The sequence below is a fragment of the Petaurus breviceps genome, unplaced genomic scaffold (assembly GCF_028583685.1).
Source record: "Petaurus breviceps papuanus isolate PSGF00001 unplaced genomic scaffold, PetGlider_PUasm1.0 227, whole genome shotgun sequence".
NCBI lineage: Eukaryota > Metazoa > Chordata > Mammalia > Diprotodontia > Petauridae > Petaurus > Petaurus breviceps.
In genome coordinates, this window is record NW_027185896.1 from 9,286,858 (window position 1) to 9,312,587 (window position 25,730).

Consider the following 25,730-nt stretch of genomic DNA (forward strand, 5'->3'; position numbering starts at 1 on the left):
TTCTTTGTTTTACAGGTACTCTCCCTCTCTCTCAGATTATCCCATATATATATATATATATATATATATATATATATATATATTTGTGTGTATACAGGTTGGATTTCCTTTAAAGAATATAATCTTCCAGAATTTAGAGGTACTGGCAGAAAAAAAGATACTGTAAGCAAAGCCCTGCTTTGTGAGTTGGAGAAAGGCCTCATTTAGCTTCTGTCTTATCCAAGAGTTCATTTTTGGGTGTTTGTTATGGGTGACCTGTTTCCCTCTCTCTAAATTGAGGGAAATTTATATAATAATATGTAATATGTATAGTTATTATTTATGTCACATATAAATATATAGTTATAGATTTGCATATAACATATAAATATATTATATTATAATGCATAGTTATATATTTATGTGTAATATAGAAATATATTCACATAATACTATAGTTATATATTTGTGTGATATAGAAATACATTTATATAATACTATAGAGTTATATATTTGTGTGCAATATAAAATATATTATAATATATAGTTATATATTTATATGTGATACAGAAATATATTTATATAATAATATGTAGTTGTATATTTATGTGTGACATAGAAATATATTTATATTATCATATCTATGGCACCTGCTTCCCAAAAGGCCTGGCTTCCGGCATGGCTTTTAAAACACTTGAATCGTACAATGTCTGAACTGAAAGGACCTTTTGAACATAAAACATTGAATACTGGAAGAAACCTCAGAAGCCATCTATTTAGGAACAGCCTATCTATTTAGGAACAGGAATGCTCTCTGTAACACTGACAAGGGATTGTCTGGCCTCTCCTTAGAGACCTCTAGTGATAGAGAACCCACTACCTCCAAAGTAGTCCTTTCCTTACCTTAAAAAACAAAAATAAAACTATGATCATTTCCTAACATAGCACTCCTACGTTGAAGCCTTCCTAATGACAAAGACAAGTAATTAAGTGAGACCAATAAACCCAAAGGCAACTATGGCTGCCAAAGAATTCACTCTTCTGTATCTGTGTTTTCTCACCTCTTTACCAAAAGAAACGACGTTTTATCATTTGTTCTCTGTATCCAAGATGGCTCATTACAATTTATCCAAGTCCAGCCAGCTTTTCTGTGTTGTTTTCATTTTATATTGTTACAGTTCTGGTGGATATCTCATCTCCTGGTTCTCTTCACTTCACCCTGCATCAGTTCATGTAGGCAGATAGGTTTTCCTATGCTTCTTGCAATCCCTTCTAGTCATCATTTCTTATGTCGAGAACATTCCATAAAGTTGTTGCTGCTGAGTCGTTTCATTTGTGTCCAACTCATTGTGACCCATTTTGGGGTTTTCTTGGCAGAGATACTGGAGTGGTTTGCCATTTCCTTCTCCATTTCATTTTACAGATGAGGAAACTAAAACAAATAGGGTTAAGACACTTGCCTAGGTAAAGTGTCTGAGTAAAACTGGTAAGTGTCTGAGGCCAGATTTGAACTCAGGAAGATGAGTTTTCCTGACTTCAGGCCTGGCTCTCTATCCAACTAGCTGCCCATATTCCCTAACATTAATATGACACAATTTGTTGAGTCATTCTCCAATCAGTAGGCATCCATTTTCTTTCTGGCTTTTTTTTCTACCAGAAAAATTCTTCCATGAATAGTTTGATATATATATATATATATATATATCTACATAAACATGTCCGTGTACATACATATGTATATACACACATTTGTATATATAGAAATATACATACATATGTGTATAATTTTGTATATGTATGTGTGTGTATAATATCTATATATAGTCTTTTTGTCTCTGAACTCCCTGAGGTATATGCCTGACAGTATAATCATTATTCAAAAGGTAAGAAAGATTTAGTACCTTTCCCAAAATAGCTGAGATGTTTTCCGGAATGGTTAGACCAATTCACAGCTCTAAATGTACCTCTCTTCCAACAACACTATTTCAGTCTTTCGTAACTTAATGGGTGTGAGCTGAAATCACAAACTTTTTTAAAATTTGTATTTCTCTCCTTAGTAATTTGAAGCATCGCTCCATATGGCTGTTAATAGTTGTAATGTTTCCTTTGGAAATTGTCCATAGGCTCACAAATTTAAAGCTGGAGGGGTTGTTGGAAATTAGTTAGTCCCACCCCCTCATTTTACAACTGAGGAGACTAAGGCAGTGTTTCAGCTGCTTGCCCAGGGTCACAGTTTGAGTAAATGTTAGGGGATTTGGGCCCAAGACTTCCTAATATGAAATCCAGCACTCTATCTGTTATGCCATTCAAGCTGGTTTGTTCACATCTTTTCTATCACTTATCTCTCAGGGAATTGCTTGTGATTTTAAATATTTGTGTCCGTTCCCTCTATACCTTGGCTATCAGAGATGACAGACCACCAATGGGAAAATTTGGTAAACAACCCCATTATTAGTTTACATCATCAGTCATCAATCAAATTACTTGGTGAACGAAATAGATCACCAACTGCCAATCAGAAGTAGAGTGTAACCAGCTGGCACCCATAGCTAGAATATAAGAACTACCTAACACCCCTTGCATTCCCCAGACCTCGAGCCTTCCGTCTGGTCATGAATGTCAGTAGAAATTGGCTCTTGTCCTACCCCCATCCTTGAGACACAAGCATCCTCAGCATTTGCTGTTGGGCAAGGCTGATGGGCAGACAGACTTGTCAGACATCTTGCTCTAAGGGAGGCACACAACCTCTGACTGGGCACAGAGGGAATCTTGTCACTGAGTCCCAATATGAGACCTACTTATTGGGAACTCCTGGAAATCCAATTATTGACTTGTTCCTGGTGGGGTTGATGTTTGTGTTGTCTAATAGATAATATAGACTGACATTTGCATGCATTTGATTAATAAAGTTTGATCGCTAGCATTGAAAAGTTTAAGTCTAATAAGTGTTTCTGCTGCACAAATTAATGTAACAGTAAATTGGATTTGCAACTGTCTTCCACCCTTCCCCTCCTCATAAGTCACTTCTGTAGACTGAAGAGCCTCAGATCCTTCATTTGGTGTTCTCGTGGCACTGTCTCTAGATCCCTTACCATCTGAAGTGCCCTCTCTCATGATCACTCCAGATTATCTAGGCCTCTCCTTTAAATTTACAGTTGAGGAAGCTGAGGCTCAGAGAAGGGAGGACACTTGTCTAAGGACATGAAAAGCTGACTTGATCAAGGCCAGATCTGAGGACATCCAGTGTTGCAGAGATGTTGCTGCCCAGTATTCCTGAGGTGGTAAAAGGGTTGCACTGGTAAACACAGTTCTGGGGAATTCCATGAAACTCCTCTGCCTGGGAGTTAAACTGTGCCTTTGCTCCATTCCCCTGACATGATACTTTTCTGAAGGTGGGGAATGGGGGGGGCAGGAGGGGGCAGGGAAGAGAGAGAGACAGAGACAGAGAGACAGAGACAGAGACAGAGAGAGACAGAAAGAGGAAAGACAGAGAGAAGGGGAGAGAGAGACAGAGAGAGGAGAGACACAGAGAGAGAGAGAGAGAGAAAGAGTGCTGTACTATTTATTTATTTACATCAAGTTTAAAAATTCTCATAGTGAATATCATTTCATTTCAAACCTGGAGAAATTGAAGTCCAGAGAGTGTATGACTTGCCCATGGTCACACAACATCAGAGGGACTTTTGAACCCAGGTTTTCTTGACTCTCCACTGTACCTTTCCATCTTTGCACTAAAACCCTTTTCAAATAGGGCCCTAAGGCCTAAGAGGAGTTGGGGTAATCTGTGAAGGGATGGATTTACCTGAGGTTCACAACTGAGAATGGCTCCCACCAGCCTCCAGCCCCCCAGGGAAGGCCCTCCCACAGAGATGGTCCTGTACCCTTCCTGCCAGAACTTCCTTGGGCCAAAGCCATCATCAGGGCCCTGAGAAGGCCTTTCTTTTGGGATTTCCCCAGCTGGCAGCCACCCAACAAGGCTCAAACTGGATTTTTCCTGTTGCCTTTTCCTCTGGCCCCTTAACTAACTGACAGGTGCCCCAAGGTCCCTTTGTGGCGCCCCGGACCCGGGCTCTAATTAGAGTCTGGTGCCAGCTCCTGGGGCTGTCTCTGCCCCTGGGAGAGGGTGGCCCAGGGCCAGACCAGGCAGGGGAGCTGGAGGCCTGGAGCTGGGGAGTTGGGGGGGATGCAGAAATTAAATTATCCACAGAAGCCTGCTTCTTGGATTCGTGCTGGAGACCTGAATATGAGGAATCTGAGACTCCTGGCCCCTGTGTCCATATCCATAGACTGATGCATACATGGGGCCTGGCTCTGAGGGCCCCCACATACTCCCTCGCTCCCCTATCCCTCAATGATTGAGCTTCTTGCCTCTTTGAAGAAAAAGGCCTTGACACCAACCAGGCTAGAAGTGACATTCCCCCCCTCCTCAGACCTCCTGCCAGTTTCCTGCTATGTCTGGCTTTGTCCCTCATCCTTAGAGTGGGTGTCAGCCCAGGGTCCACAGAGCAGTCTCACTTAACCTCAGTTTTCACCAACTTTTATTGTTCTTAAGAAGGTCTGTGGTGTGTCAGTGGGGGCTGGATTTCAGTGTTTCCAAGCTTGGAGCTCACTTGGATAGAGGATTGGAAATGCAACCTGTGGGAGAGGGCACTGGTCCCTCTCCTGGCCTGCTCAGCAGGGAGCCCAGCTTGCTGAGCCTCGGGCCTTCCGGTGGCCTGGGGGAGTGGTGGTGAGGGAGCTCATTCCCACTCCCCCCCCAACATTTCCCACCTCCCTGTTGGGGAGGCTTCTCCATGGACTGAGTTTCTCAGAAGCCAGAGCTTGGCTCACAAGGCTAGTCCTGAACTCAAGGGAAATGCACCTCACGTCTCCTCAGCCCACTCCTCATTCCCCTCCCTCAGGGATTGGGGAGGTGGGAGGGAAGGGGGTTTCCGGCTGAAGGCTGCCAGCTCCCACCCCTGAAGGCTATTCCTCTCTCCATGCTGCTTCCGATGCCTTTGGAAGGGGTTGGCACTGAACACTCTCTTATCCTCCCACCTCCCGGCTTAAGACCAGGCAGGGGATTCTCACTCCCTGGATGGGAGGTGTGTGTGTCAGGGTGAGGAGGATGGCTTCGAGAATTCACAACTCTCCATGTTTCCCCCTGCTAGGGCCTCCTGCACCTGGGCACTGGGACCTGCTCAAGCTGGCTTTTCTCTTTGCTCATCCCTACTGGAGCTGTGTGGCCCAACCTGAGTAAACCACCAGGTAATACACTCATGGATGTGTATTATGTGGATACCAGGCATCCCAGACACCTCCCAGAATATAGCCAGGAGGATGTCCTCGGATGGCATTTCTCAAAAAGTCTTTGTTTTCCCAGGTACCTTAGCTACCCCTCTCCTCCAGAATGAGCCACAGACAATGTAGTTACAGACCTTCAGCTCAGGGTTTCAACTTTCCCCCTACTTCCAATCACAAGGGGCCAACCAGTCAGAATTGGGAGACTGGCAAGACCGCAAGCAGAGGGACTGGTGTAGGGGTGTCTGCCAGGGGCCTGGTCTATTCCTGTCACACACACCCAGAAGAGCCACATGAGGATGGAAGCTTGAGCTTCTTAAGCCAGCAGTGGTCCTGGTTTACCTAGCTTGGGATGAGGTACAGCAGAGACCATAACTTTCCTAAAACAGGGGGGAGACCTCTGCCACACAGACCTCACGCTACCAGTGGAGAGCAGCATTGATAGGGGAGGGAGAAATAGTATACATGAGTGGGAAGGGGGAGCCAGAAGTTATTGCAGTGGTCTCCAGGCCTCACCCCCTTCAAGGCTAAGGGGATAGCCATGATGGGCTGGGCACAGGCGAGCCTTCTTGACAAAGGGCAAGTTTGGGGTCAGTGGAGGCGGCAGGGCCTGCCCTTGCCTGTGTAAAGAGAGCACGTCTCCCACCAGGGCCCCCCAGCCCGTGATGCCCCCTTTCCTGCTGAGAGCAGGAAATCTTTCCCATCCCATGGAATTCCCTTACCAGTGGTGACATTGGGAGGCACCAGGACGGCTCAGGTGATCTCACAGTCAGCCTCTTAGCAGAGGTGATGGAATCACATTTTTCTCCCAACTGTCTGCATGAGGTGTTCGGCTGGAGGGAACTAACCTTTTCCTAGCTCTGTCTACCAAGGGTTGAACCTCAGAATTTTACAAATAGGATTCTCTTCAGTCCCAGTGATAAAAAGCAAAGAGGGCCAGGAACAAAAGTCTCTGGACACTAATCATCTCCCTCCTGTCCCCTACTAATTGGTTTCTAGACCCTATGTGGAAAGGGGGACGTGGTGACAGGGTGGAAGAAGCCTTTGTCCAGCAGACAAGAGAGGAGGCCTGGGAACCCAGGGACTCAGGAGCATGAGGAGGATTTGGCCCATTTTTCCTGAAGAGTCACTGGATCCTTTCAGAGCACAAAGGTTGTCCCCTGCTGAGCCCCACCTCTCCAGGGGAGCAGTCAATGGTGGAGACAATCAGGGGATATCCTAAGAGGTGTCAGCCCTCCCCAGACTGCAAGAGGGAAGATGAAGGATACCCAAGTCCCGGCCTCTGAGGCCTCCATGCCCCTTAGGGAAGGAACCCAATGTACTGGCCTTTCCAGTTCTACCCCCTGCAAGGCCTGGTCCCCACCCCACCCCTTTTTTTTTTTAAAGATCCTCAACAGGGATAATAATAATTCGAGACAAAAACACACATTGAGTGAAAAATGTCCTCCCTTCCTCCTCCCCCCACCAGCCTAGGGCCCTGGCAGCTTAGCAGTCCTGGCAGGCAATGGCACAGGTGGCTGGGTGACGGCTGACCCCAGGCCATGCCGGGTTCTAGTGGTTGCCACCACTCTTGTTGTTCCCAGAGATCCAGTCAATGATGATAAAACTCAGGCTCATGGTCATCAAGAGAACACCCAACCCTGCAAAGCATGCGGCCTGTAGGTAGAAAAAGGAAGGCGTCACTGGAGGAGGCCCTTCCCCTCCGAGCTTAGAGCCCCAGTCATGTATGTCTACATGGGCTGGGGCCTCTGCCTGAGGGCCCAGGGTGAGCTCCTTCCAGAGGTGCAATCCCTTTCCTCCCTTGCTTGATTCAGGACCACACTATCCTCAGAGGCTCCAGAGGGGGAGCTGGGGGGCACAGTTATGTACCAATATTTTGGGAGTGGACTTCAGTGGCTCTTTGTCCTTGGGCACGATTCGGATATAGAAGATTGCTGGGAAGATGAAGATCAGGCAGGGGGCCGAGGTGGCTCCTAGAAGAAGAGGTAATGGGGGAAGGGATTAGGATCTCAGCAGGCCAGCAAAGGGAGCAGGGACTCTCTTCTGGCTGATGTTCCCAGGGCTGGAGACAACCATTTAGTAGGAAGTCCTCATTTTTAAAGATGGGGAAACCAGGGGCAGCTAGGTGGTACAGTGAATAGAGCACCAGCCCTGGAGTCAGGAGGACCTGAATTCAAATCTGGTCTCAGACACTTAACACAAAATAAGCCGTGTGACCTTGGGCAAGTCACTTAACCCCAATTGCCCTGCCTTTCCCCCTCCAAAAAAAAAAAAAAGAGATGGGGAAACCCAGCTATCAAGAGAGGCCTAAGGTCACACATATAGGGAAGCAGAGGCAAAGACAGTTTTCTAACCCAAGTTCTCAGACTAAATGTAATCCTTTTACCAACACACCTCTGATTTTGATTGTGCTGATGCTTTAGTTATCAGCTGAATGTTTTAGCTTTTTCTTTTTTTAATTAATCTGCCCTATTTGGGTCTCTAAGAAGCTTAAAGAGGATTAAAAAAAAAAGCCAACAGTTAGTCTTGGGATCAAAAAGAGTCAACACAAAAATAACGAGTTACTTATCAAAAGAGACAATGCTGATATGTGCTAATGGGCCCATTAGTAAGCAGCTTCTCTGACTGAGAAGAAATGTGTTGATATGGGAGGGACCTAGGATCTTGCCAAAGATTAGTGAAGCTCAGGGTCTACCCGGTCTCTGCTTCCTCTGCCGTCCCAGAGGCCGGGTGGCTGGTCCCAGCTAGGATTCTCACCAATGATTCCGAAGATGCCCAGAATGTTGGGAGCAAAGATGACTAAAAGGTTGATACAGGTCAGCAGGATGACAGCTATGAGCGTGTGCCGAAACCAGCTGAACTCTTTGTCCGGGAACAACATTTGCTGGATGGCCCTCCGGACCTGGGGGTGGGAGACGGGAGAGAGAAGTGATCGCCAAGCACGCAGGGCTGGCTGGCCCTCCCAAGGGCGGGGGGTGGGGGGGGGGGGGTGGGAGCTGTAACTCCACTCCCTTGGAGTTCCTAATTCTGGAATGAAGCAAGGCTGACAAAGTGTTTCCTTTGTAGATGTCACAATCCCCAAGAAAGGCCATGTAAGCATTGTTCCCATTCTACATATCAGCTGGCTCAGTGGGATGGAGCAAAAAGGGAAACACACCTTTTCTCTGACTTTCACGCATTTACGAAGTGCTTTCCTCATAGCAATTCTATGAAAACTAGGCAGTTCAAGTGTTTTTATTTCCATTTTACAGATGGGGAAACAGACTCAGACACTTGTTTGAAGTCACATGGTAGGAGATCAGGATTTGAACCCAGGATTTTTGACTCCAAGTTCTGTGTTTTTACTCTATCCCATTGGCTCTAGGGTGGAACCCACTGGAGAGAGCTCTGCTTTCCAGGATTGGTTTTTGTAGCCTTCATACCTGATTCCTCACCTGAGAACCTGGTGTGATTTTTCCGCTATCCCTGTCTCAACCCCAAGAAATCATGGTGGAATATAAAGGGTGCTTGATTTGGAGTCAGAGGACCTGAGCCCAAATCCTGGCTCTGCCACTTACTAGCTGTGTGTTCTTAGACAAGTTACAACCTCTCTTTGTCTCAGTTTCCTCAGCTGTAAAATGAACTGGCTGGACTGGGTGACCTCTAAAGTCCTTTCCAGCTCTGAATCTATGGTTCTATGAGCTTATGATCTATGAAGCCTGAGCTCTCCCTGAGGGACTGAGGCCAACTCACCGGGAAAAGGACAATGGGGACTGTGAGGGTGACAGCTGTGAGCACGGCCACTCGGACACACAGGATCAGCACGTCAAAGGGGTCTACTTTGTTGTAAGTGTGCAAGAGCTCCGATTCCACCCGATCTGTGGGATATAGCTTCTGACACACAGCCTCATATAACCAAACCCAGTCTGGGACCGGGACACCGCCCCTGATTCACAGCTCCCCACCTCCCACTTCTACCTGAGTTTGGAGGAAATAGCATCAGCCCAAAGCCTCCCAGATCCACCCCAGGTCTAGGGGATACAACCTGTGACCCCTGCCCTCCCAGACCCAACTGGGTCAGGCATTGCCATCACTTGACTGATCTTTGACTTTGAAGACCCACCTAAATTTTGGGAAGATAGCCTCTGACCCCTAGCTTCCTTTTCCCCCAAGCCATGGAGACCCACATTCCAATCTAGCTTCTATGGCAGTCCTGTTGCCTACTTTTCTCATACCATAGAAGGTGAGGTAGCCAAAGAGAGCTGCCAAGAAGTACATCACATACATGACGGCAATGGACAAGTTGGATATGTGTTGCATCTTCTGCTTAGAGGGGCTGTAGGGGAGCAAGGTTTAGATTAAGCTGGAGGGGACTGATCTCACACCAGAGATTGCTCTCCCCTCTCCCCAAATAGTCAATGCCTGGGAAGGAATTCTATTCTTGGAGGGTGGGGTGTCGAGAAAGGAACATGATTAAGCAAGAGACAAATGTCTTGGAGTTCTAGAACATCAGAACTGGTCAGGTCCTGAGAACGATAACAATTACTGCCATAGATATGTCCTACTTTCAGGTTTATGCTTTACATATATTGTCTCATTTAATCTTGTGAGAAAGGTAACATAAGTGATATCCCTACTCTAAGCCCAGTTCCTGGTCCACTATATCTCTTCACAGAAGATCAGAACTGGAAGGACCCTTAGAATATGGAACATGAAGTGTCCAAGCTGGAAGGACCTTTGGATATGGAACATAAAAGGGTCAGAGTTGGGAGGACCCTTACAGTTCTACTGCCCCACCCCCCTCAATTTACATATGGGGAAATTGAGGCCCAGAGATGAAAAATGGGCTTGCTCTACTCACAGCTAGTAAGTAAGAGACTAGATTCAAATCTAGCTACCCCACTTCTCAGCTCAGGGCTTTTCCCATCATATCCTACTGTCTCTCAAGTGGCAACATGGTATCAGAGATTTTACAAATGAGGAGACTTAGGAGGGAAAGGGACCAAGTTCTTACAGTTAATAAGGAAGAGTGCAGATGCAAACTGAGCTTTCTTAATTCTCAGATCCTGGTTATTTCCATTCTTTCCCATTGCCTCTGAGAAGTGTCACAGGGTTACAGATTTAGAGCTAGTAATTCAGAAGTCATCCTAGCTCATTCCCCTCATTTTAGAAATGAGGAAATTGGAACCTACCAAGGTTAAGTGATTTGCCTAGGGTCACTTAGGAAGTAACAAAGCCAGGATTTGACTCCAGGTCTTCTGACCTCAAATCCAGCATTCTTCCCATTTCACCCTGATCATACTCACTCCCTGAGCTCTGTGTAGATGGGCAGCACCTCTGGGTGGCAGACAAAGGCGAAGGCCATGATTGGGATGGTGTATGCTGTCTGTGAACAACAGGAGGTGTTGTTGGCCCTTTGAGGCATGGGCCTACCCTGCCTGCCTGAGCAACCCCCAGCCAATCTGTGACCCTGGAGGTGAGGGACTTCAGTGTTCCAAGGCCCTCCCTCTCCACCCTTGGGGACTGGGACCCACCCACCTGGCCCCAGTTGGCCCCAGCACACCTGTGTATTGAGGGTAAAGAAGCTGGGGGCACAGCTCTCAGTGTTGGAGGCCTGGATGAGAGGGTCCCCACCCGAGGAATCCTTCATGATGATTTGTACATGGCTGGTATTGCCTGTCACATTGGCAGAGAATGTGGACAGTGGGCATGGGATCTGGAACTTCTTGTAGATGACCTGGGAGAGTAAGGATGCTACTTAGTGACCAACACAGGCACTGTCAGGCCCACTGTGCTCATGGTCAGTGATGGGGATGTATGGAAGCCCACACTGTGCCCTGAGCAATGCCCCTATTGTCTGGTCCCAGATGCTCAGAGTTTACCCATTATGACCTAGCTTCTTTCTCTCCCCCAGAAGTAAATTGGCAGAGTTATTTCTCCCCTGACATTGGAGTCTCCTGCAGGTTAGGACCATGTCTCCCCCCTCACAGATGGGATCCCTGGAGAGAGGGGCCATGTTTCCACCTCAGAGGTGGGTGCAGGGCTGGGGGGCAGGGGGCCTCACTCACTGCAATCAGGAAGAACACCATGCAGCTGAGAGAGAAGCCGCTGGAATAGCCCAAGTATCCTAAGGGAAGAGGTGGGAGGGTGAGAACTGAAGGCCTGTCCCCCTGTCCTCACCCCAGCCCCATCCCATTCCCTGAGGGCACCAGGACCACCCACTTCCCCACCCTCCCCCTGCAGCCAGTGTCTCCCCCTCTGCCCAGCCCTGGCCCCCCCTCTTACCCAGCTGCCTCATCAAAGCCAAGGGCAGGATGATAGTGACTGAGACCAGGATCACCAGGTAGTTCCCATTCATGTACCAATCCCTGGAGGGAAGGAGGAGGAAAGAGGCATAGAACAGAAGGTGTCAGAATTGCCTCTGAAGATGTGTGGCCCCCAACTTCAGGGATGCTTGGTGTGAAGGGGGAGACATGGTTCTGCCCTCTGGCATCCCCCTGCTTCCCGTCCCAAGGGCCCTGGCCCTCTTGACCTTCTCCCTGGATTTGGCCTCGCCCAGTGGACCCCAGCAGCCCAGGATGAGCCTCCTTGCAGGATATGGGTCGGGCAAGGTCCTGAGATGTTGAGGGAACTGGGACGAGGGGCAAAGGGTAGAGGGGGCCTCAGGTGGCCTGGGAATGAGGATTTGGGAAGGAGGATTGCTCCTCAGGAATCTCCTGGAATCCTGATTCTACTCCCAGTTGAGTTATCTGTTCCCCCATCCCTACCCCCCATCCCAGAGGCACAGCTGGTCCTTAGCCCTCTTGTGGCCAGGACTGGGAGGGAACAGACCCTGAAGTCCCCTTGCTGGGTCCAGGGGAAGGCTCCTTGTGTGGGCAGGAGCAGGGCCTTAGACCCAGTAGCTTGCAGAGATGTAGATAGAGCCTACGTCATTAGGTGTAATCTAGGCTATGGGGGGGTTTAGCCCCAGAGGCCTTGAGTTAAAAATAGCAGGAGCTTAAGAGCTAAACCCTCTCCCTGACCTCACCCTTTCTTGGGCCAGTCTCCTCCTCCTTCCCCCACTCACCTCCCCCATGAGGGTGGGGGAGCTGCCATTGGGTCTGGCTCCCACAAGCCTCACCGAGCCCCCTTCCCCTCCCCTGCTCGACCCCTGCAGCAAATGGAACAGAGAGCAGAGACATCTATCCCTGGGCCAAAGGCAGGCCCTTCTGGAAACCCTGGAATTCTTGGATCATAGAATGTTACAGCTGAAGGGGCTTTAGATATCATACGCTCCAGCCTCCCTCATTGTATATACGGGGAAACTGAGTCCAGAGAGATGAAAGGGCCTTCACAAGATCAACAAATCAGTCAGCAGAGAACTGAGACCCCTATGCAGGTCTAAAAATGCTAAATAAGTCATTTTGCCTCAATATTGCCTTGAAATCCTCAGCTTTAACTTGACATCCCCCAATGAAAGTGGGACAGGAGAGAGAAGAGGAGCTGAGGGTCTAGAGAAGCATTGATAATTTGGTGATTCCTTCTTGAAAACTGATCCCAGGGAATACAGAGGAGTCAGAAGAGAGAAGCAGGGGGAGAAATCAGCAGCAGAAGAAGAGGAGAAATGCAAGGGGGAGAGGGTCAGAGGAGGGAAAAGGGCACAGAAAGGCCATCAGGAGTATTAATAACTAGTACCAAGACCAAATTGTGCTTCCTTAAAGTGACAGGCCCCAGGCGTGGCACCTGGCTGTGAGAGAAGCCCAGTCCCAGTGAGGGGGCGGGGTGGGGAATTCCTGGTTCGTGGCCCCAGGCCCAGGGGTGTGAGCCTGGGAGCAAATGAGCTGAGCAAACTAAGGGGAGGTCCTGGCCTGGAAATAGTCTGGCCTGGGCTGTCATAACCCCACCTCTTCCTCCTTCCTTTAGAGGGAACCAAGTATCTAAGGCCTCCCTTAACACTACACCCCCCTCCCCTTCTGGGTTTAGGTAGAATGTCAACCACTGACAGACCCCACACTCTGAGTTCTCAAACAGGCCCTTATTCCTCTCCAACTCAGGACTAGCCCATCTCTCCTCCCCAGTATACAGACATCCCTCCTATGGGACAGGACAGTTCCCAGCCACCCTTCTACCTTCTCCACTCCCAGAACCCATCGATTCTCAGGACAGGCTCACCCCTGCCCTACAGCACCTCACTTCCCCTCCCCACCCAGAGGACCATCCCTGCTGTCCCTCCCCTAGGTCCCTGCTTCTCAGGCCAGGAATAGGGATGATTCTTACGAGGTTTTCTCTGGTAGATTGAGGAAGGTTTGGATGACCAGGGGCACTTCAGATTTCACAATGTACAGGTAACTGGACATGGCTAGGGAAGGAGATAGACAGGGCAGTTGGGGAGATGTGGTAGAAGTGTCAGCCATGTTCCCCATTCCTTTCCCAATGGATCATATGGATACTAGTGGCAGAAGGATGACAGGGCTGGGGGTGGTGGTGACAGAGATGACTCCAGGTTTGGGCACCATCAGGTTGTCACAGAACCCCAGGGGTAGCCCTAACTTGAACTGGATGTAACTCTAGGTGAGTACCCACCCAAACCCTGCTGGGATCACAGGAGACCATATGAGCCAGGCAAGGGAATCAAAGGGACTAGAGATTATCTAATCCAGGATTTCAGAGATTATCTCACCCAATCCCCTCATTTTGCAGATGGTAAAACTAAGATACAAAGGGTCTTGATCAAATTCCCACAAAGACTTAGTGACTGTCTACTCTCTGTCCCCTGGGCCTATCTTAGGGAAGTATAAGTCAGGGAGATGAAGTCATTTGCCTAAAGGGTGTGAGTGAAGCGGGACACAGGGTAGCACCTCCGATGTTCTGTAGGGTGATAGCTATTGCTGCCATCAGCTTCCCTGGGGTCCCAAAGGCTCGATAGCCCAGCTGTTCATAGGCCCGGATACCTGAAGGATATGGGAAATGGGTTTAAGCAGGGCATCAGGAACAGTGAGGTCTGACCCCTCCAACCTCATACTAGGGCCTGGTACCTGAAGTCTCGACCTGGGGCCTTCCTACCCCGGACTGTGGTAAATTGACAAAGGCTTTTTGGAGGTGGTAGAGATTTGCTTTCTGAAGAGTTTTCTTACCTACAATCCCTGAAGACTTGAGCAGCAAGTGAATGGAATAGCTGGAGAGCAGGGCCACACAGGTGAGGAGGAAACTGGGGGAGAGAGGGGATATTAGTGAGGGAGAAACAAGCCCAGGTTTGGGCACCATCAGGATGGGAAAGCAGAATTCTCATTATAGCTAGCATTTATATAGCACTTTCAGGTTTACAAAGTCTATCTCCTTTGATCTTCGCACCAACCCTAGGAGGTAGGGACTATTATCCCCATTTTACAGATGAGGATACTGAGACAGGCAGAAGTTAAATGACTTGGCCAGTATCTGAGGCTGGATTTGAACTCAGGTCTTCCTGACCCAACTCTAACCACTGTACCACTTAGCTTTTTCTAAAGGGAGAAAAACCCCAAATTGGAAGTAAAGGGACCTAAATTTAAGCCTTAGCTTCCTATATGACCTTGGTTGATGGGAATGAGGATAATAACTCAGAAAGGAGGCATGGCATAATGGATAGAGGGCTAACATTGGTTTTAAGTCTTGCCTCTGACATATACCTGCCTTGAGACCCAGGGCAAGTACCTTATAAGCTCTCAGTGCCCCAGGAAACTCTCCAAGATCATAAATGATGGACCCATTGCCAATCTGCATCAATAAAGGGGATTTCCATGCTGGGAGTTCCTCACATTGATGATATCATATAGAAACCAAAAAATACTCTGTAGCATTTTTTTTTTTTAAGCAATTGGGGTTAAGTAACTTGCTCAAGGTTACGCAGCCAGTTATTTTGGGTGGGTGCCAAGTATCTGAGGCCAGAACTGATCCCAGGTCTCCCAATGCCAGGGCTGGAGCTCTTACTCACTGCGCCACCTGGCCGCCCCCTCTCTGTAGCATTTTTCAAGCTACAAAATGGGCTCCTCACAACCACCCTGTGAGGCAAGGACTGTAAGCATTGTTATTCCCCTTTTACAGATGAGGAAACTGAGGCTCCAAAAAGTAGTTTGCTCAACATCACTAAGCTAGTAAATTTGGACTCTACATTCAATGCTCTTTTCTGAACATTAGATTGCCTCTCCAGTCTCTTTCCCTCTTTGAACCTCAGTTTCCTCATCAGTAAACTAAAGAGATTCGATTGGATAACCTCTCTGGTCTCTCTCAGCTCCAGCATTCTGTGTCTGGTGTCTCTGGACTCTTCTCACTCAGACACTCTGTGTTCTAAGGCTCCCTCCAGCTCTGGGGCCTGGTCTAGACCTCATTGAGAGGCAGTGTGTGAGACAGCATGAGATAGTTTCACCATCCTAGGCCCTGTCCATGCCACCTCTGGAGTACTGTGTTCAAATCTGAGCACCACATTTTATGAAAGGGACAAGCTGGCAGCTAGGTGGTACAGCTAGGAGTACTGGCCCTGGAGTCAAGAGGACCTAAGTTCAAATTTGGTTTCGGACAGTTACTTGTTGTGTGACCCTGAGCAAGTCACCTAACCTGAGTGTGAAAGAAAGAAAGGAAGGGAGGGAGGAAGGAAGGAAGGGAGGGAGAGAGAGAGGAAGAAAGAAAGGGAGGGAGGGATGAAGGAAGGAAGGAAGAGAGGAAGGAAGAAAGGGAGGGAGGGAGGGAGGAAGAAAGAAAGGGAGGGAGGGATGAAGAAAGGAAGGAATGAAGGAAGGGAGGGAGGGAGGGAGGGAGGAAGAAAGTATATGAAAGAGACAAGCTAGAGCATATCTCCAAAACAGTGTCAGTGGGATATTGAAAAGATTAGAAGGAAAGAAACAAGGATTTATTAGCACATACTATGAGTCAGGCTTTGTACTAAACACTCTACAAACATTATCACATGGGATCCCCACAATGACCCTGGGAACTAGGAGCTATTATTATCTCCATTTGACAGTTAAGGAGTCTGGGGCACATAGAAGTTAAATGACATGCCGAAGGTCATGCAGCCCCCAAGTGTCAGAGGTCAGATCTGAACTTAGGTCTTCCTTACTCCAAGCCTAGCATGGCATATAAGTACCAGAAACTAGGAATGCTTAGCCAAAAGGGTCATCACGGCCATGGAAGGATTAGATTTGTTCTTGTTGAGGTCAGAGGGCAGAACTTACAGAAAAAGCTGAAGAGGGACAGATTCAGGTTTGATGGGAAAGAAAAATTTGCTAATAGAGCTTTTCCAAAGTGAAATGGGCTGTCTTGGGAGGTGGTAGGTGGGCTTCCCTGCTACTGGAGGCCTGAAAGCCAAAGCTGGACAATGCCATCAAAGGATCCCTGGTCAGGCACGGATGGCCTGGGACCACCTCTATGGCCCCTCTGAGCTGTTCCATTCTGCAACTCTAAGGCCCTTTCAGTGGAAATCCTATCTTTTAATTGCCCTCCCAACTCAAGCATGCCAGAAATCTGGGAAGATAGCAGCAGGGTCCTAGCTTGAGACAGGCTTTGGAGAGTGTGGATCTGGGATATCAGGCTCCCCCATGCCTTCCCCGATTCTTGACAGACAGACTGTGCCAGCCCTAAATCCCATCCATTCCTTTTTCCCCCTCGTACCTGAGAGCCTGGAGAGGTATGGGATTCATACCCATCCTTGGTGCCCAGGAAAACTCTAGTGTTCTTCCTCTTTCCTTTGTTTTGGGGGATGAGACAGATGGAGGAATGTGTTCCTAAAGGGTCTGCTTAGAAATCACCTTTTTTTAAAATTATACTATGTCATGGAAATGCTTCTTTTATTCCATAAATTAAAAATAAAATACATTTTAAAAAATTTAGATGGGGAAGGGGAAGGAAACTGAGGCAAGTGGCCCAGATGGAACAAAATCAGGGTCATCTTGTGGTATGTTAGCAAGGCAACATAAGGATCCAGAAGGAAACAAAAAACCCACTTTTAGCTACATGCTGGGATCATCGCCATCCTTTCTATTGTCTCTTCTGGCCCTAAAAAGAATGTTGGGTGGAGCCCTCACCCATACCATCGGGTAGGGCCTAGGAGCAAAGAATATCAGATCCCTTCCTGGAGAGATTCCCTGAAGGGGCATCTGCACAGACACCTGGTCAGCAACCCCAAAGTACAGCGAAGAAGTCCATCCCTACTATGGATGGACTAGTATCCATCCTTCCTGGGATGGAAGTTTGCATGAAGACATGTTCTTATCCGAGGCATGGGGCACATGTGTGCGCACACACACACACACACACACACACACACACACACACACTGATATCTGCAAATACATGCACACACAACAGATCTTAAGATTAAAGCTGAAAGAGGCCAGAGAAGGTCTAGTCCAAAGGTCCATAAGCTCCTTGTTCCCTTTTTAGTGTCTGTTGTCCTTTCTCAGAACAGTGCTTCTAAATGCATAAAATAAAATACTGAGAATTATATAGAAAAACTAATTCTATTGAAATAGGTATCAAAACATTTTTAAACCCAAGTTCATGGCTTAAGGTAAATACCCTAGATCTGATCTTTCAGACTCAAAAAAATATGACTTGCTCAAGATTCCGTCACAGAGTCAGGATTTGAACCCAGATTAGGGGGGTTGACATGCACATATAGGATGCACACAGATACAGGGAGTGGTGCAAAGAGATCTTCATAGAGAAAGACACATAGAGAGGCATGGGTACAGGCCTGCCCACATATACACATGGTCCAGGGAGGCAGCTCAGGTCACTCTGGGGCCTCAGGAGGTGGCCTGCTTTTCCATCACCCCATGTTTTTCACTTCTCTGGTCCTATTTTAGTCTGTTTTTATTTGAGGGTAAAGGAAAAAAAATCCCAAACCTTTTCTGGGAATAAACAGCCCAGCATGGACACAGAGACAGTGTACTGTCTTCCCCCGCCCTGCTGCCTCTCAGCCCAGGATCAGGGCCCAGCTCTGTGTGTGTGTGTCTGTGTGTCTGGTTGGGGGCAGCCTCTGGAGCCGGCATCAGGGGTGGGGCTGAGGCTAGGGCTGTAACAGTTGCTTATGTTAATATTGGATGATTCTCGACTCAGTCAGAAACCCCAGTGCCACCCTTAGCTCCCATCCCTTGGCCATGGTCCCCTCCCTTCCTTGCCCTTGGTTCAGGCAGATTGCCCAGGCCTTGCTCCAGTCAGGGGTCCCTGAAACTCGGGTCAGGCCAGGCCAGGCTACGTTCCAACAGCAGAGATGCCTGTGGGGTTTGGGTAGAAGGCTGAGGGAAGAGGACATTTGGGGGGCCAGTGTAGAAGACATTGGGACACTCACAGGAAGAGCAGGATGCCAGTGTTGGCCATGGCATATGCCAGCCCCAGGATGCCACTGCCCATGATGGCATTGCTCAGGTTAAAGACAGACATTCCGAATGAAGTCTTCCCTTCAAACTACAGAAACAGGTGGGAAGAGAGGAGGGGGTATTAGGGGTTCCTTTCCCACCCCACCACCTAGACAACAAGTCCTGAGCAAATGTCCCATTTTCCATTTCTTGCCCCACCCAATATCCTGAGGTCACTCTCTCAAGCCTTTGTTTTCCCCAAAGCCCAACCATCCCTCTTAGATCTCTCATCCATGACCCCACTCTCAACTCCTATTCCTCATCTCCCATCCCTGCCCCATCTGGGATCTCTATTCCTCTCTAGAGCCCATATCCACCTATCTGAATACAATACCTGTCCCTAGCCCTGCCCCTGCCAGAACCTATCCTCCATGAATCTGTCATGGGGCCACCTACCTTCTATCTCTGACTTCCCTGGTCTCCCCTCCCTGGGGCTATTTCCCATCCCTCCATTCTTGAGCCAAGTCCCTCCAAAACCTCCATTCCTAGCTCCCAAATCCTCTCAGCTCCAATCCACCCCGTCCTGGGCTCACATCTGTGAAGTGCGTCTCTTTGCTGACATTTTGGGGCAGGAATCCCTCTGCTTCCCCATGGCTGGGTCTTCCACCCTCACACCTGTGGACATAAGGAGGAACAGTGTCCCCATTCAACCCCTTCTGAGTCAAGAAGAAAACCCCAAGTGCAGCTGGGTAGGGTATGCCTGCCTGGCATCTCTTCCTCATTCCCTGTCCTATCTCCCCCACCATGATGGACTCACCTTTCAACTCCTACAGCAGGCAAAGCCACGGGGCACAATCCTTCTATGTGTTTGCCGTTGGGCACTAGTTCCACCATCTCTGTTGGCGCGGGCACCTCTGGGGGGTTCATGGCTGAACTGGGCACAGATGTGGGCAGCAGGGGAATGAGAACCTTTGGTTCTGATCACGTGCTTTCAAGGCAGGTAAAATCTCTAACGAGAAAAAGAGGGGGGAGGTCATTAGGGGAAACCAAAGACCATCAATTCAATTCAACTTAATTTATTTATTAAGCACTGACTACTGGCCAGGCACTAGGCTAAGAATTAGGGATACAAAGAATAAAACGATCCTTAATTGCAAGCTGCAAAGGGACGACGCCATCTGGCCCCACTCCTTTATTTCGCAGAGGGGACTGATGTCCCAGGACAAGAAATGACTTGCCCAAAGTCAAATGGGCAGTCAAAGTGACAAAAGCAGTGTCCCAGCCAAGACATCTGACACCGAATACAGCGTTCTCGATGCTAAGTCACAACTAGCCTTATTAGGCTCCTTTTTATAACCACCTTGCCCCCTCTAAGGCTGGAAGGGAAGCAGAAACGCCTATCTGGCTGTCTGAGGGATGACCACAGGGTGAGGTCCAACTCCTGTGAATAGCCTATTCTCCCCAACATTAGGCCCCTGAATCAGCCCCCCAGACTCCATGGCAGCTTCCAACCTGACGCTACCTGAGAAAGTGGTCCAGGCTGCAGAAGAGATCTCCATACCCAGAGGTCCTGGCCCAAGGATCCCCTTGCCCCCTGCCAAAGCCTTGACTATGACTACACTCCCTTCCCTCACAAATCAATCATTTACCAAGCATTTATCAAGTGCCTACTATGTGCCAGATACTGCGACTATCCCTAGTGCCCCTGGGGCTAGGCTGAGACTTGTTTCTCTTAGTTAGAACTAGGATCAATGGATGGAAGTTTCCAGAGTGGAGATCTCTAGCAGATAGCAAGAAAAACTTCCTTCAGTCAGAGGTGTCTTGTAGTGGGATGGGCTGTTTTGGGAGGCAGAGGGCTCCCCTGCACCAAAGGTCTTGGACACCTTGGACAAGATGCCCTTGGAGGTCCCTTTCAGTTCTGAGATTATGTGATGCTGTGGCTTGGGGGGAGGGGGGGGAATTCCTGTGTCTCATCAGGGTTTGGATGGTTAAACACCTGGATAGTAGGAATAAAATTCTAGGGATCCCTGAGGGTCATGGGGCACAAATTAAGGAGACCTGGGGGGGGGGGGGAAATCTTCCTGGATTAACTACACCCTCAGTAGGGGCTCTTCCTAGATGGGCAAAGGGTACCAGGAAAACTCCTGGTATACATTAGAGGCTTAATAAATGCTTGCTTGATTAGGCTAGGAGGAATTTACCCAGGCTGCTGCTGCTTCTGCCTAGGGGTTAGCACAGGGCAGCTTTGGTACCTGTTGTAGACTGGACATGGCACTGGGTCTGGGGGGGAATTGGGAGGTGAGGGTGACCAGGAGAGAATGAGGTCCCGCCAAGAAAGGCCCGGCAGGCAGTTGGGGAGGGCACCCGGAGCCGGGCTGTACTGGCATCAAGAACAATGGGCCCTCTGTGCACCAGGAGCTGGACTCTGGGAAACTGTCCCTGGGCTGGCAGCTTGGTCAGGTCTAGCCTCCAGCCCCATCCCCCTCTCTGGGCTCCTCTGCTCACTCTGGGAAGGGGGTGTCTCTGCCTTGGGGGGAGAGGGTGGCAGAGAGCGTGGATGTCTGGTTCCTTTCCTGATCTCATAGTGGATGAATGACCATCTCAAATAGGGGTCTCTGTGGGCCCTAGGGGGTCCCAGACAAATCTGATTTCTGATGAAGTTCATTCTTTAGTCCTGGAGGTCACCATAGGGTCAGTTCCTCACCGAACCTCCATCCATTTCCCCATCAACTTTTTCTTACTTAGTAATTGTGTGACTTTGAACAAATCACTTAACCTCTCTGGGTCTCGGTTTCCTTATCTACTAAATGAGGACATTAGCCTTGGTGGTATCTAAGGCCCTTCCATTTATAAGTCCTATGATCCTAATATTTTCATATTCTTTCTGAGAGGGTAAGCAGAGAGACACATTTGTCCTCATCTTACCCAGCACTGCAATGAGACCCCTCTAACCCACTTTGGCTAGAACCCAGTGTCCAAGGCTGTCTCTGTTCTTCCTTCTACTCTTCAGACCCCCAAACGGAAGCCCTGAGAGTCTCTCCCCCAGATCCCCACAGTCCCTGCTTCCTAACATTCTTTCCTCTCCTAAGGGTCCCATGGGGCAACATGCCCATCTTCCCTGACCATTAGTGCCAGTCTTTGCCTGGCAGCCTGGAACAGAGGAAGGACAGCTGCCTCCCGTTGGCCCCCATTGCCTGGACAACTCTCTGTACCTTGTCCATTGCCAGCCTGGGGCCCCTCAGGGGGCTCCACCCAGACCATGCCCAGAAGGTGCCTGGGCAAAGTGCCCACCCCCTCCCCACTCCTCCAGGCAATGTCAAGCCAGGAGGGCCACTCTAGCAGGACATCCTGGACTGGCTCAGCCCCTAGAGGAAGGGAGCCCTGTCCAAAGGGAGGCCAGGGCCATGGGCTGTCACCCAGAGGGCAGGCAATGCCAGGTGCTGTGGGCTCTGCCAATGTCCCCAAGCTAGGATGCAGCCTCTGTGGCCCTCTGAGTTTCCCTTGGCATCGGAAGGCAAGGATCCTGGGTTCTAGTGACCCTTATTCCTCATTAAACACGCCCATTACTCACTTTGGGAATCTCCCTGAGTGCAATGCTCTCTAATATAGGAGTTCTAGAACACATGAGCCCCAGCCCAAGTCCAAATAATAATAGCTTCTACTTTTACAGTGCTCTAAGGTTTATAATGCATTCTCCTCATGCTAAAAATGGGGAAACTGAGGCCCAGAGAGGTCAAAGTTACACACCTCAAAAATATCAGAGCTGAGATTGGGAACCAAATGTTCCTAATGTCAAGTCCATGCTGCTTGCTGCCTCTAAGGGTAGGCAATCTGGTGTAGGGGAAGGTGTGCTGCATTTTCCAGTCAGCCAGGCAAGACCTGGGTTTGACTCTGAGACCCTTTGCTTTGCCCAGGCCCAAGTTGAGCCTTAAACAACAAGTAGGTGCCACCCCCCCCCCCGCCCCGAGGATGTTCTCCCTCTTCCTAGGTCCCTGACTTTCCTCCCTGTCCAGCCTTCTGGGGTGGGGGGAACAAAAGGGGCTGCAAGGTTCCCTTTCTCCTTGGTCACTCCTCCTGGACCACTGCAGAACCCCTGGGCCAGTGAGGGAGAAAGGATGCAGGCCTGGACTCCCAGTCCTCAGACCCAGGGCAGTCTTGCTGGTAGGCACCAGTGATTCTGCCACAGAAGGATCAGCTCAGAAGCTGGGGAGGGCTCTTAGGGCCTTGGCTGGAGAACACTGGGGGACACATCTTCCATCAGGGAAATGATAAATGACCGGTCAGCTGAAGTGGAGGCCTTACTTCTCTGCTTTCCTATAGATTACTCCCCATTTGGAAGGGCCCCCTAGAATTCATATCCTTAAGTCCCTTCAGAATCTGCCCATGAATTTGCCTCCTCCCTAAGAAGCCTTTCTTAAACCCACTTAGCTTTATCTCCTAACACTTACCAACTTAGTCCTTTGTCGGTTCTGAGTTTATCTGAATTGCTATGTAACGGTTCTCAGAATACCTGCTAGGTGAGTCCTGCTGATCTGGTCCCTCCCCAAACCAGATGTGGTGGGAGAGCAGGAAGCTTGATTCACCCCAAGGCTAGAAGCCTGATGGAAGGCCTTTTTTCTCTCCTGAGAGTGGGGGCTACCTGAAGGCAGGGGCTAGGTCTCTCCCTCAGACCAGAGACTCCCTGAGAGCTGGACTGTCTTCCCTCAGACTGGGGGCTCTTTTAGAAGGCAAGAGGCATGTCTCACCCTCAAACTTCCCCTCTTCCCATCTCTTACACCCATTTCATGCCAGGCCAGGTCTGGGTTCTGTCCACAGTCTGGATTCTCTGAAGAGCTCCCTTGGCTAAGGAGTTCCAAAGCCCCTGGTATTCCCTGGGTTTCTGAGAGAGAGGAATCCAGGCCCCACCAGGGCTCCTGAGTCCTTGGCCCCCCCAGGCCTGGGCAGGCTGGGACAGGTCCCCAGGCGGTGTCGATCTGGCCTCCAAACAAAGCTACTTCTTTGTCCTAATACCTAGTCAGCACACACAGTGTGGGCTCCTGACTGTGTTGTGGGGTCAGCAGATCACTGGCTCCAGAGAGGCCATAACCCAGAGAAGGGGGAAGACTCCTTCAGTACCGTCTCCCAAAACTCACATTCCCTGCCTACTAGGGCTGGAAACTGTATGGGGCTCTAACCCACCTCACCAAGCCCAAGACCCCACTCCTCACTTCCACCAAATGAGCCCTTACCAAGATCCCCAATAATTACTTCCATCAAACCCCACAAGTTCTCCCACTACCCTTGACCTTCAGCTTTCCTTTCCAATTCTGGCCTTCTCCTCCCCCCCCCCCCCCCCCCCCCCCCCCTCCCCCCCCTCTCCTCTCCCCCTTCTCCCTCTCTCTCTTCTCTCTCTTTTTCTTCCGATCTCCGTGGACAAGGTGAGATCTCTCTGTGTGTGTGTCTCTCTCTCCTCTGTCTCTGTCTCTGTCTCTCTGTCTCTTTCTCTCTCAGCCCCCGGAGCAAACCCTTATGAAAACCAGAGGGTCTGGCATCTTTCACACACTTCACAAAGCACCTTATATCTTGTTCTACCCAACCTTGAACTGAGAGGTCTACATTCAAAGCATAGCCCTGGGTTTTGAGTCAGAAGACCTGGCTCTGTGTACCTTTAGACAAGCCTATTGAGGCCTCTCCAGGCCTCACTTTACCCATGTGCAAAAGGAAGTGGGGTTAAAGGAATGTTTGTTCCAGCTGTAATTGCTATGATTTTGTGATCTCAAAGCACCTAACTTGTCCATATTTTGTCAACATCATCCCTGCCCCCCAGGGCCAGACTGAGTCTTCTTACTGAAGGACAAATGGAGACTCTCCCCCCTCACTCCATCCCCAACCTCTAGAGTTTCTTTCCTTCTCAACTAAGAGGCATATTAGCAGGGATTTGGATTAGATTCAAAGAAAAGGTTGCCATAGCTTAGGTGGGGAGGGGGAAGGATTCTCTTCTTCCTCCTTCTCTGATGATGGCTTAGATGGCGTCATGTCTAAAGGCAGACAGAGCATGACCGCATGAGCTCCCAAGGCAGTGCACACATTTCTGGGGAGCCCTTGACAAACTGGAATAAATCCCGGAATTATAGATTTAAAGCCGAAAGGTACCTCAGAAGCCATGCAGTCCAGCTCCCTTGATTTACAGATAAGAAAATTGAGTCTCAGAGATGTCAGATGACTTTCTTATGGCCACACTGCTAATGTCAGGATTTGAATCTGGGTCTTTTTGACAATGTGTACCAGTACCACAGGCTGCCTCAAACTATGATGTAAATAGAACACTGTGCAGGGACCAAAAAGAGGAGAAAATCATGTTTGTTTGTTTTTTTCCATCGGAGGTGGGGGTGGGGTGGGGCAGAGCTTAGGAAAAGAAGCCGAGGCAGAATCACCAAATTTGACAGTAGGAAGGGTCTTCTCCATTCCAACCCATATAGGCATTAGGAGGGAGCTCAAAACATTGTTCTAAACCAGGGATCCTTCCCTTTGTTGTACCTTCGACTCCTTGGGTGGACTGGGGAAGCCCATGGGCCCCTTCTCAGAGGAATGTTTTTCAATGTATAAAATAAAATAAGTAGATTACAAAGGAAACCAATTCTATTAAAATTCAGCTGTCAAAATATTTTTAGAAACAAGTTCCCAAGGACCCCAGGTTAAGAACCCCTATTCTAGAGGCACGAGAGGTTCGGGTAGGAGGGGAGGGAGAGGAAGAAGGAGCTACCAAAGGGAGATTTCAGCTCAGTATTGGGGAAAACCTCCTAATGATGAGAGCTGTCCAGAAGGGCCAGGAAGTTGTTGTCATTTAGGCTTTTTCAACTGTTTCTGCCTCTTTGTGACCCCATTTGAGGTTTTCTGGGCAAAGATACTGGAGTGGTTTGCTATTTCCTCCTCCAGCTCATTTTACAGATGAGGAAACTGGGGGCAAACAGTGTTAAATGACTTGCCCAGGGTCACACAGCTAGTAAGTGTCTGAGGTCAAATTTGAACTCAGGGAGATGAGTCTTCCTCACTCCAGGTCTGGCACTGTCTGTCTGGGAAGCAGGGAACTCTTTTTTGCAGTCAAAACTGAATGACTATTTGCCTGGGACTAGATTCCTGTTGTGGTAAGGTTGGACTGGATGTCTTCTGATGGCCCTCCCAGTGTGGCACAGGGGAAAAAGC

At 49.0% G+C, this 25,730-nt stretch overlaps 1 protein-coding gene across 1 annotated transcript in view; it reads right to left on the reverse strand.

The window, feature by feature from the left end:
• Positions 1-4,500: 4,500 nt before the first annotated feature.
• The window catches only part of SLC38A3 (solute carrier family 38 member 3), a 32,804-nt gene continuing 11,574 nt past the window's right edge, over positions 4,501-25,730 (reverse strand). Inside the window, exons 2-16 of the mRNA XM_069095675.1 lie at positions 19,366-19,557; positions 19,142-19,223; positions 18,542-18,657; positions 14,352-14,425; positions 14,076-14,168; positions 13,495-13,576; positions 11,524-11,606; positions 11,307-11,365; positions 10,802-10,975; positions 10,545-10,624; positions 9,474-9,574; positions 8,992-9,116; positions 8,017-8,161; positions 7,129-7,232; positions 4,501-6,915 (exon numbers count right to left, since the gene is read on the reverse strand). Coding sequence (XP_068951776.1) covers positions 6,811-6,915; positions 7,129-7,232; positions 8,017-8,161; positions 8,992-9,116; positions 9,474-9,574; positions 10,545-10,624; positions 10,802-10,975; positions 11,307-11,365; positions 11,524-11,606; positions 13,495-13,576; positions 14,076-14,168; positions 14,352-14,425; positions 18,542-18,657; positions 19,142-19,223; positions 19,366-19,475 — 1,533 coding nt within the window. The 5' untranslated portion in view covers positions 19,476-19,557 and the 3' untranslated portion in view covers positions 4,501-6,810. The remainder of the gene's footprint in view (positions 6,916-7,128; positions 7,233-8,016; positions 8,162-8,991; positions 9,117-9,473; positions 9,575-10,544; positions 10,625-10,801; positions 10,976-11,306; positions 11,366-11,523; positions 11,607-13,494; positions 13,577-14,075; positions 14,169-14,351; positions 14,426-18,541; positions 18,658-19,141; positions 19,224-19,365; positions 19,558-25,730) is intronic.